The sequence below is a fragment of the Lygodium microphyllum genome, chromosome 11 (genome assembly GCF_053477565.2).
Source record: "Lygodium microphyllum isolate KBCC chromosome 11, Lygodium_microphyllum_v1.1.10, whole genome shotgun sequence".
Taxonomy (NCBI): domain Eukaryota; kingdom Viridiplantae; phylum Streptophyta; class Polypodiopsida; order Schizaeales; family Lygodiaceae; genus Lygodium; species Lygodium microphyllum.
Genome location: NC_141145.1, coordinates 152,968,800 through 152,981,429, shown reverse-complemented (window position 1 = coordinate 152,981,429; position 12,630 = coordinate 152,968,800). Strand labels below are relative to the sequence as shown.

The 12,630-nt window shown below is 38.3% G+C and overlaps 1 protein-coding gene across 2 annotated transcripts in view; it reads left to right on the top strand.

The window, feature by feature from the left end:
• Positions 1-12,630, top strand: part of LOC148029544 (peroxidase 55-like) — a 35,296-nt gene extending 22,666 nt beyond the window's left edge. The window contains exon 4 of one of the 2 annotated variants that reach the window (XM_087688401.1): positions 12,025-12,630. In XM_087688401.1, the coding sequence (XP_087544527.1) occupies positions 12,025-12,056 (32 nt within the window). In that variant the 3' untranslated portion in view covers positions 12,057-12,630. Of the gene's footprint in view, positions 1-179; positions 752-12,024 lie in introns of those variants that run through there. The other variant, XM_087688399.1, reaches the window with a different exon arrangement.

Sequence of the window (12,630 nt, the reverse complement as noted above, 5' to 3'; positions counted from 1 at the left end):
AAATCTCATTCATATTCTCACTCTATTGAGATTCTTGAACTAGAAAAATCATACAAAATTTCTCAAATCTTAAACATTTCTAATTGATGTCCACTTGATTATCCCACATTGTTATACCCTCACACCCCACTACAAATATAGATTGAAAATTCTTATTCGCATCATTGAATTTGTCTCAGGTGCCCACACAATTGGATTTTCTCACTGTGAATTCTTCACAACTCGGCTCTACCAATTCAATGCCACATACCAAGTGGACCCAAGCCTTGATGCCCACTATGCAAGAACCTTGGAAGATAAGTGTCCCTCTGTGGGTGGGGACATGAATATGGTGCTACCTTTAGATCCCACCTCTCCATTCTCTTTTGATAACACATACTATATCAACCTCCAAAATGGGAAAGGCTTGTTGTCCTCAGATGAGTCTCTTTGGACTAACCCAACCACAAGAGACCTAGTGCACATATTTGCAAGCAACCAAATGGCATTTTTCTCATCCTTTGCTTCTTCCATGGTGAAGCTTGGAAATGTTGGGATCAAAACAGGAACCAAAGGAGAAATTAGGCAAGATTGCTCATCTTTCAATGCTTGATAATAAAAACCATATGCTCTCATAAGCAGTTAGAATGAACTGCTATGTGCATTTTGTACTTTACAATTGTACAAAAAGAGCACATGAGATTCAATAAACTAAAATTTTTGAATGTGTCTTGCTTATTTGTAATTTAAAAATATGTTAAGAAGTTTTCAAGCATTGTATCTCAGGTTCGAGGAGTTGATCAACCTATTTTGGGTATTCTCTCATGCACATTAGAGATTACTTTCTCTATTTGTTTGAGAGATCTAAGTTTGCATTTAAAATATTCGTGCAATTAGATATGTGATTATACCATTGTTTTCTACAAATATTTGAAATGGAAAGGTGAAATGTAGTGGAGAATGATAACCTTTTGACAATATCCTCTATGTGGGTGTCATTTACTTTTTTGTTAATCTAACAAGTAATATGTGTGTGAGACAAAGAGAGAGAATGATATAGGATATTTTCATCACTTATGTATATTGTACCACAATATTTGTTAATGCATACACATGCACATGCACATGTGCACGCATGCACATACACATACACACAATGTTCGTTGTTCATTATCTCAAGTTCTTTTATAATGAAGAGGCCTAAGTCACTAAGGGCTTAAATAACAAGGCTAAGGACATAGGCATGTCCTCTCTCTTTCAATGTCCCTCCTTCTCTTTCTCTTATTTCTATTTTTCTATATCCAACTCACCTTTACAAGCAATGCCAACATAGGGTACACGCATTCACACATCCACGCCCACAAAAATTTCTTTTCATGCTTGCTCTCAACCCATGGAACCCATGAAAAACTCAAATGTTTAGAGCAATGTATTGTTAGCTTCTTACCTTTTGTGCCTTTGGCAACACTATGGGTAGGTGATAGTACCCTCTCTTCAAACATGGTTTAACTTAGATTTGTATACCTTTCACAACTCCACTCTAACGACTACAAAAATTCAATCTGAGACAAATTCACTAAAAGAGGAAAGACTACAAAATCTTGTAACTTCTTAGGTGAGATTTTGGTTTTGGTATTGGCATTTATTCTTGTACCTAAAACTAATGAAGACATTATTAGGTTGAATATGGTCATAAATTAAAGGCCTCATTCAAGTCTTCACGCATGTGCACACACACAGAGGCACGCACATAGTATCCCTTAAGACGGATTTAAGTGTACTCACACACACATGCACACACACACATGCACGCACATAGTATCCCTTAAGACGGATTTAAGTGTACTCACACACTCTTAAGGACTAAATACAAAATAAGAGCCTCTAGAAGGATATGCATTGCATGCATAATTGATTAAAAAAGTAGTTATGGAGTTGGCATCTTAGTGGAGGAACTACATAAGATATTTGATTATTATTTTTTTGAGTCTTTGTTCTTAAGCATAAGTGACACCTCTAAACATAGCCTTACATGGTACTTGTTTAGCTTTAAGCTCTAGGATTGAAAACTAAATGGATTGAGGACCCTAATTCTTTTACATAGTAAGAGGATTGAATTTAGTTTGTTCTCATATTCACTACAACCAATGGAGAGTTTATCAACAGCAACTCTCGATGCAAATTGCACCCAAAAAAAAAAAAAAACAGCATTGCTAAGTCCATCTCTACAGTTATCGATAATGCTGTCAATATATGCATCAATCTAAATGTCGATAGTTTAATGGCACACATAGGGGTGCACATGTTGATGGTTTTAGGGATGTATATCCCAACACCCATATCGATGAATTTTGCAATGTGCATTTTAGCATAAATATGAACGATGTAAAATTATTACTAGACATGAAACTTTCCTTTTTTCTACACATTCTCGGTGGAAAGTGTATTGAGAGAAAAGATGAACGTGATGCAAAGTCATCAAGGTAAGAACACCTTGCTTCCCTCCATATCTCATTACTTTTTACTTTGTTTGTTTCCTTGTCTACCACACACACTCTTTCCTCCATATTCTCTTGAAAAAAGCTATGGTTTCAAGGTAGGGTTTCTTCTTTTTTTATACTACCTTCCATGCCTTAAGAGATAAGTTTGATTGAAGATGTGTGTGTGTGTGTGCGTGTGCGTGTGCGTGTGCGTGTGCGTGTGCGTGTGCGTGCGTGTGCGTGTGCGTGTGCGTGCGTGCACACACATGTGCAGGCACACATAGAGAAATAAAAATAACATTGTAAGTTGTTTTGCACCATTCTTTAGAGAGTAAGTAGTTTACAAGGGAGAGAGAAGAGAAGAGGGAAAGAGAGAAAAGCTATTGTTTAATGCTTTCTCTGTTTCTTTAATGTTTGCTCTCTTTAATGTAAGTTGTTGATCACCATTTTTACATTGGCTTTAGTATAAACTCTGCGTGTGTGTGTGTGTGTGTGTGTGTGTGTGTGTGTGTGTGTGTGTGTGTGTGTGTGTGTGTGTGTGTGTGTGTGTGTGTGTGTGTGTGTGTGTGTGTGTGTGTGTGTGTGTGTGTGTGTGTGTGTGTGTGTGTGTGTGTGTGTGTGAAGTATAAGAGAGGGGCATCAAGAGAGGGGAAAATTTGAGTGTACATGTGTATGTGAGAGAAAGAGGGAGAGAGGGAGATGAGAGATCAAGAGAGAGGGGTGTGCGGTTAAAGTTGAGCCATAAACTTGCTCAAAGGGCACATACTAGTGTGATGCGTAAAAGAGCATTTTTTTATGGAAAATGGAATGGTTGCAGATCAAGGAGCTAGAGTTTTCCTAGGTGCACTTCAACACTAGGAACCCAACGCAAGTCTCCGTTCGTGAATTGGAGACGTCATTTGACCCCCCCATTTAATTCCTGCGAGGGTTAGCATTATGAGGCAGTTACTAGATCCGAGAGCCAAAAAGTGCATGACAGAGGCCAACATGATAGATATTGATGCCATGAAGCCAGTCATCATCCGTTCGTGATTCTGTTTGCCCTCTGTCTAGTCCAGGATCACTTTTGAGCAGTATGAATATGAAAAATTTGAAGCAATTAACTTCTAAGGTTAATGATTAAGCTTAAGGCTCAAACAAAAAACGTTTTTTCAGCATGGAGGTGGTTGTTTGGGGGTGGGATCCAATTTTTTTACGCTCCTTCGATTCATCAAGTATGGCTTTTCAATTCGGGCAAGATCATTAGAGATGGAAATCATATCCCCGATCTATGCATTGAAGGCTTCAATCTAACTATATGCACACACAATATGATGCAATGAATGAAAATCTCTAATTTCATTCTTTCTCGCTCCTCTTTGGACCTTGTTCCCATGGCTCAATCTTTATGAGAGGGGGATGGGCTGAAGTGATAGATTTTGAACGTGTGATGATGCTGAAGTGTTATGGAGCATAAATCAAAGGTTGGGGATGCATCAATAGCCATGGAAGAGTGTCAACGGCTTCTCGACTTTGAAATACGTCTGGATTCGTATTATATTAGATGCGTAAGTGCTTGATTTTACCGTTTGTATGATGAATCTTTTGCACATATTATGGGAAATGGTCTAAAATGTTTGAATATGATTTCTAGTGCTTGAAATATCAGAATTCTCAGTTGGTTCTTGCTATTTGGATAATTAAAATGAAAATCAATAAAATCTACAACGCGAGATTTGCAAAATTTTGGAAAATTTTGAGGGTTTTATGTGTTTTCAAGGTTCTTTTGGTGTTTACATGGGGTCATATGAAGTATAATACTGGTTCTTGGTTCATGCAAGCTATATGTATCTAAAAAAAGTAAAAAATCCAATAATAAAAATAAGATAAATCAAGAAAAAATAGAAAAAATGGATTTTATATGGGGGAAAAAATCGATTTTATATGTCAAAAAATTATACAAATTTATGAATGTGTCTGTGAATATATGGTGGGGCTAGGGCCTGAGGTTTAGCCTCAGCTTATCTCCATTTTTATGTATTGTTCTTTTATACAAAAAAATACATGAAAAATACTCTTTACACCTACCAACAAATACAAAACCATAAATGGTAGGGGGAAAGGGTTGTGGGGAGTTAAGAATCCATTGAAATCTAATTTTGTTCATATCTTAACATATAGGATTCATTCTTTTTAAGTTTTTAAAGAAGGGCAATAGTACAAATTACTTCGATGTTGCCTTAGCAATGACGTGTCATGTTAGGGTGAAATCATGAAAAGAATTGCTTGCACACAATCCATGTTGTCTGACCTATGAGTTTACATGTTTACGCCCTTAAAGGCATTCACCTTTGCATTGCATTACATATACATGGTATCAAACAAACAAATCTTAGATGCATAGCACTTGTTTTTGAGTGATTAACCTATGTTGAGTGTAAGAAGTCCTATGTTGCAGGATAGTACGTTTGTTTCCTTTGGGAACTAATGTGACAAGGATTATATTACCCCCTGGAATGCTCTTTTAAAAAAATCGAGAGGACTATGTTGCATATGTGATATATGTCTGGATAGCGCATCTTATGGCCAATCCCCGAGGTGTAGGAGACTCATAGCGGGGCCACAACAATCAACTAGGAGATGCGCCCTATGTATGTGATACACGATGCTAGACACTGTCATGTTTGGATACTCCAATTTCTTGGAGTCGGGAAGGACAACACATTGGAATACGCTTTAGAAATAGTATCTACAAACACATTCTTTAGTTAAATCAGTTTATAATATTCATACGCTCCTGGCCGTGAGGCTGTGGAGTTTTTTGGTTGAGCATAGAGGCCTACCAACTAGATCCCTAAAGCTAGTGTTGGGCCCATTTTTTTGTCTCAACATGTGGTGTGTTTCCAGAGAGCTGCTAATAAGTGGCGGTTTCTGAATCTTGGTTAATAGAGGGACCAATTGTTCAGTGTATGCCAAAGAACATTGAAATAGATCTGTTATTTCTTAATAGACACCATCAAGTCGAGATCCAAAAGCAAGAGAGAACTGAAAGGGCTAGATAGTGGGTTGAATCCTTATGAGGTATTCCCCTCAACGGAGTAGCCCAATATCCCTATGAGGGAGGGATCTTAGAGACCCTAGTGCTACAAGTAGTTCTTTATGAGGAGGAGGAAGCTCTAGTACTTGCCCTCTCCTAGTAAGTCAATCCACTTTAAGTGGGGTAGAAATTCCACTAGTTCAAATCCCCTTAGCAAATCTGATTGTCATCATGGCGTAACCTATTTCTCTACCAATTTTTAATGGGTTAGCAAAGGAAGATGCGGAGCTCCACATTGGTGAGTTCCAAAAGTTAATGTTCACTTGCTAAAGTAAATATTAGGGACATCTAATTATGTTCTTTAATATGACTCTAAAAGGAAGAGCTATAGTATGGTATCACAGCCTAAAAGCCAAAATCATAACCACATTCAATATATTTTTCGTGACCTTTTGAAGAGAGTTTGCCCCTGAGAGAGGCAATCAATATTGGTTACGTGTTCTGAATGTAATACGTCAAGAACCTCATACAAATTGCAACCCTATATTCCCATTCCATCTGTTACTCAACTGTAGTACTTTTTACATGGGTTGGACTTTAATATCCAAGTGTAGTTCAGTAGTGTTGCTCTTGTTGACATTGATACTTCTATGACACGAGCTGACGAGGTACAGTCACGATTACAAGTGGCTTACACATATAGGGAAAACTTGAATTCGAGTCTAGGGCTTGGAAATAATTTAGCACTGACCGATGGAAGTCAAGGGCACCCATGATCAATTTGAATCTAAGAGGAAACATAATACAAAGTGTGCCCATGCTACCATCTCCTTCGAATGTGACCATATCGATGGCTAGCCAAATGGCTCCACTAAATAATGAAAGCCAAATGACAAACCCTAATGTCATTCCAATTAATCAACAACAACAGCATCCGATCCCTAATCAGCTGGTTAGACTAATTGAACAGCAAGTAGATGAGCACAACTATGAGTCTAGTGCATCAAACATTCTTGGCAAAGTCAAGGACATGATGAAGCATTATATTGATATCATAGCAGAACACTAAAGACAAATAGTTGTAGATGTTACTTTCCTAAAGAAGCAACAAAACTTGATAGGAAGTCGATGCCCTAAAGAGGATGGTCCATTAAGATTCAGTTGTAAGTGGTGTGGCGATCAGCGCTTTCCGAGAAACTGCCCTAATGTCAAATTTGACATATGTGGGAAGTCCGACCATCTAGCTAGTACTTGTTGGAGAAAGATCGGCTCTCTTCCGCAAGTAGCCAGGTCTAATAAATCATCGACTATAATGGAATCACCTTCAACACGATGAGGTTCTAGGGACCAAAACAAATACTACAAAGAGGAAAAGCTATTATAGAGGAGTTGCCCAATGGTAATGGTGTCAACCTTATCAAAGTTGTGTGTGTCAATGCCACTGAGGCTTCCAATTTGCAAGCCATTATAAGTGGACAAAAGGCTAAAGAAGGTGACAGGGATAAGGTAAAATTTATTGGGATACCCTAAATAGGATGATAAGGGGACGCAAGTCCTTAACCCTGGTGTGGAAGCTAGTCCTCTAAAAGTTGTTGACAACAAAGCTGACAACAAAGCTAGGCTATCAAGTAATGTTAGAAAGGCCATAGATCTTGCAATCCGGCTATCAAGTTGATATACCCTCGTTGGTCATTTTATTTTGGCCCCACCACATGTGTGATAATGGATGTATATCCCGAATCTCCTCAAAGTGAGAGAGTACCTTTATCTTCATCAGAATTAGATACATTAGAGGGTCTATTTGGCAATGAAACTTCATCAAGTGACAAATCAAAAGAGGGGTCCACTACAGAGGATGTCTACCAGGAAACTCTAATGAGCTGATAGAAGATCAAGACAAAATAAGAGATGCGGATGTGATTGTGCTAAACCTCAGTACGTTGAATGATCCACAACCAATTAAACTAGGGTCTATGCTCAGTCTAGAGGAAAGGAAGGACTACATGTCCTTGATCCAAGAATTCTGTGACATTTTTGCCTAGAGTTATGATGAGCTGAGAGGTATTCCTCCCAATCTAGTTGTGTATACCATTCCCTTAAAGGAAGGTAGCCACCTTGTGTGATAAAAAGTGAGGCATATTCCTTTTGAGCTAAGGGACGGACTATTTGGGGAGTTGAAATTTTTACGTAAGGCTGGCCTGATATTTCTTGTACAACACATACAGTGTTCACTGTTAGTTTTCCAAAAAAAAAAAAATCCAATCTTATTGCACATAGATTCTAGGGAGCTCAATAGACAGATAGTCAAAGATTATTGTCAGCTTCTACTATTCATTGACTAGGTTTTGGATCAGTTAGTGGATAGATATATCTATTCATTTATGATCTGCTTTGTTGGATATAATCAAATGGCTATTAAAAAGAAAGATAAAATGAAAATGACATATCATTGTATTTGGTACCTTTGCATATCATGTTATGGCATTTGGGTTATGCAATGTCCCAGGTTCTTGACACTTGTTGACAAGACTTTTGATTATATTTTCCCAGAGGAGTTGAAAATCTTTATTGATGATCCAGGGGTAACCACCACAAGGGAGAGACAACTGATTATTTTAGGAAAATATTTTGAGTATTGTTACATGCAATTTTGCATTGCTCTTAATCCAAGAAAGTGTATCTTTGGAGTGCCCTGTGGATTGCTATTGGGCTATGTGGTTAGCTTGACTAGAATTTCAACCGATCCTCAAAAGATAAAGGTTATTTTTGCTATGAGTCCACCAAATACTCCTAAAGAACTGCATAGCTTTCTATCATTAGTGGGATACTATCAAAGATTTATTAATGCACTAGCGGAGAGGATGTTGCCATTGATGAATCTACTGTCCTTTTAACTCTTTGTTTGTTTGGAGTGACCCATGTCAAGTATCCTTCAAGGATGTAAAGCACGAACTAGAAAAAGTACCAGTCCTGAAAGCACAGAAAAGGGGTGAGGTCTTCTATATATTTTCAGTATGCCACAATGCATAGCATTAGTTGCTATTTAGCTTATATTTGGGAGGAAAAGTGGTATCATCCAATTGCATTTGCTATCCATAAATTGGAGATATCCGAGATTAATTATACCTACTTGGAGAAGTTATGCCTTGGGATGGTATTTGCAAAAAAGAAATTCATGCATTACATCCTCTATGAAAAGGTGGTGCTTTATACAAAGGCGAAGGGGTTGAGGCTATTGGTGAATAAGTTGTAGTCGCGTGATCGTCTAGCAAAATGGTTGATCACCCTACAAGAGTTTGACTATGAAATTAGGAGTAAGCTGCTGAAGTTACAAGGCATCATTGAATGTCTTGTAGATTTTGGGTTGATGATGTTTATCGCCGATGTGTCCTACCTCATGAGGTCCTGTTTATCTTGGAGGAGTTCTGTGACTCTACTTGTGGAGGGCACTTTGCTGGGCGATTGACTGCACAGAAAGCTTTAAGAGTTGGATATTGGTGGCCATTCATTTTCCAGGATGCTTTTGCGTGTATCGAGAGATGTAATATATGTCAAAGACATGATAATAGGGAGAAAAGGAAGTGCCTAATGACTCCTATCATGATTATACTACCATTCAACAAGTGGGGCATCGATTTCATTGGACCTATACATCCTTCATCGAATATGCGGAAGCGTAATGACATTGTGGTGACAAACTACTTTACAAAGTGGTCTGAAGCTCGAGCTACGATGAAGGACAATGCCAAGGAGATAGCTAGTTTTATCATGGAACAAATTGTCTGTTGTTTCAGTCCATCGAAAGAGTTAGTATCTGATCATGGAACACACTTTCTAGAAAAGGTCATTGAAGCCTTGATGGAAGCTCTAAAAATTAAACACAATAAAACTACTGGGATAAGAAACTTCATGTGGCTGTCTAGGATTATAACATGACATTCAAGAGAGCAACATGCCACACCCCATTCAAGTTGGTACATGAGGATAAGTGTGTCTTACCCTTGGAAATCAAGTTACCCATTGTGAGGTTTGCTTTAAATCATTCATTAGGTGAGGCAGAAGCATTGCAAGAAAGGTTCACTTCCCTTGCACATCTTGATGAAATACAATTGCAGGCCTTATTGCATTAAGAGGTAGGGAAAAAAATGATGAAAGCACTCCATGATCTTTGAGCTAAAAGATATAAATTCGTGAAGGGCCAGTTGGTGTTATATTATAATGCTCATCGTGAGTTATTCCTTGGCAAGCTAGAACCCAAATGGGATGGCCCATTATAAGATCTCGCACATATAGAAAAGAAATGCTCTATAGCCCTTTTTTAGTGGATTTACAAGGGGCAAAGTTTAAAAATAAAGTGAACTTTCATAAGTTGAAGCCTGACTATGTGTAAGGACTGACATCGAACCTGGTGCCTTTGTAGGTCCTTTAGGATCCATCTTAAACCTCTAGTGGGGTACCAAGGTATTCAGATGGGCAAAATCATTCCTCATCTTGAACATCTATATTTAGAGCAACATTACTACCAAGGTCAAGTGATCTGGTAGAGTAAAGGTAATCATACTACTGAGTGGCAAGATGGACCTTTTACTTGGGATATTAAGGTCTACTATCACCATTGTCATAGGGTTCTTATTAGCATCCCTATTGAGTTTGGTGAGGAAGGAGGGATTGTACCTGTTATACATCCTCTCTCTCTCGGCTCAATTTTGACTATCATAAGTACAAGTAGGCTATTCAGTATGGCGTGGCCTATCAATGAAGAATGGGTCTATACTTTATATTTTGACAAAGTTTATCAAGGACCCGCTAAGCATGCTAGTGCTAGGTGGTCATTAAAGATCCCCAACATAGAATTGTTATGAAAATGAGAGTAGATTTAGGAAACTATTTTACTAATAACATAGCGGAATAAAAGGCCTTAGTTATGGGGTTGAAAGTAGCCCGACCTAGTGGCATCCACCATTTATTAGTGAAAGACAACTTGCAAAACTAGTGATCAACCAATTGAATGGGATCTATAGTGTGAGGGATCTCATACTTTGGATGTACCATCGTGTAGTCTTGGATATGTTGCATATTTTTGAGGTAGTGACTTGCCAGGTAATTCCTTGATACTGGAATCACTTTGCAGATTCTCTAGTCAATTATGCCTTTATTGAGGATGTATTCCTAAATTGTGGTCCTGAGAAGTAGTTAGAATTTCCCGATCTTATTAGTCTCAGACTACTATGGGAATTACTTGGCTGACATGTCTTGTTATGGCTGTCCATGGGGTTAGTATAGGTGATGAGTCAAATTTCAATTGACCATCTTCCTATCATTTCATTGATACATAGGATCATTAAATGACATATTTTCCAGATGCCCCTTGTTATTTATGTAGGGGACATAACTAATAATATGATGCATTTAGTATAGGGTTAATATTTTCTTATCTTAGTACTATACCAAACAGATTTGATGGAGTATCTGGAGCTAGCCTCTTGCTATGCAGAAGCTTCTTTTGGCTAAGTCCAGGTGATGTCCTTCCTTTATGATTTTTTTCCCTTTCTGCTATATATATCCATGAGCATATGGGAAATTTTCTTCTTTTGGGGAACAACATTCAAGGCATGAAGTCCTAGGGTTAGGTAGGTGTGTCTAGGGAGGTCCAAGTAGTTGTCTGCCTCCTGTGAAGACATTGTTAGGCACTCTAAGAATTGTTTTAGATGGTAGTCCGAGTAACCCTATTCTGCTAACCTACTAGCCAGATGTTTCTAAGAGTCCCTATTAGTGTGAGGTAGTTAGAGAAGCGTGTTGAGATAAAAAGAAGAAGAATCATGAGTATATTTGAAATATTTTAAAAGTGGGAAAGATATATATAGATGTATGTAAAAAGGGGTTCTAACCCCTAAACTACAAAAGTGAAAAAAGAAAAAATTAAAGAGGAGATGCTCATTGCCTTCTTGCGAAGGCCTGGTAGGTTCCTAAGGATGAGTCACAAACCCAAGGCCCATTGCCTTATCTTCTTGAGGGTGACATCTAGCTAGAAAAGAAATAAGTATAGTTGGAGTGAACATAAAAGTAAGTGAAAGAAAAGGATTTAGTGTCGCCTTGCGAGCCCTTGTAGGTTCTTGGATACCAAGATAGAGTCTGAGGCCGATTCACTATTCTCATTGGGTTACGATACACTCAACTCCTGCCTTTTTACACACTCGAGTATCAAGTCTAGAAGCATCAAAAAGTGGTAAATTAAAAGGATCTAAAAATGCAAGACTAGGCTATAGGATTCCTCGCTTAGTAGGAGTTCCTAGTCCAGTTATCCTACAGTAGGTAAGTAGTTCGTACCACCACTTAGGATGACTCTTTTGATAGTTCCTTTTAATTAGTCTGTGTTGGAGCAATTGGTTAGTGACTAACTCTAGATCTCTGTCAGATTATGTTGGGCCTATCCCTCATGGGTTTCATACCTTGATTTGGTCAAGGGGTAGGGTGAGAGTTGTTCTTGTATTTTGTTGTGTATTCTTCTTTGAGGCAGCTTGATGCTCTTTATGGTTTATTGATGTGCAGATCAGTTTGTGGATTCTATGGGGATGAGTTGATCACCAATGAGAGCAGATTTTTAAAGCCGATTTAAAGCCAAAAAAGACCCCTGAGGCATAAAAGAGTAAATTTTCATGGAAAATGAAACGGTTGCAAATCAAGAGCTAGAGTTTTCCTTGATGTATATCGGTGCATGCCAAGGAACCCAATGCAAGTCTCCATTCATCAATTGGAGGTCATTTCACTGCCCATTTAATCCCTGCAAGGTTTGGCATTATGAAGTAGCTACTAGATCTAGGAGTCCGAAGGTGCATGACAAAGGCCAGATTGATAGATTTCGATGCCACAAAGCCAACCATCCAATCCCTTCACGATTCCAAGCTCTTTTGGCCCTTCGTCCAAGCCAGAACCACTTTCGGGCAATGTCTGAACATGAAAAAACTGAATCGACTAACTTCTAATGTTAATAATTAAGCTAAAGGATTTTTGAAAAAATGTTTTCTTAGTGGGGGAGAGGGGGAGTAATTTTTTAATGCCCTTTCAATTCATCAAGATGGGCTTTCTGATTCAAGCAAGGTCATCAAATATGGAAGGCATATCCCCGATCTACTCATTGAAGACTTCAATCTCATT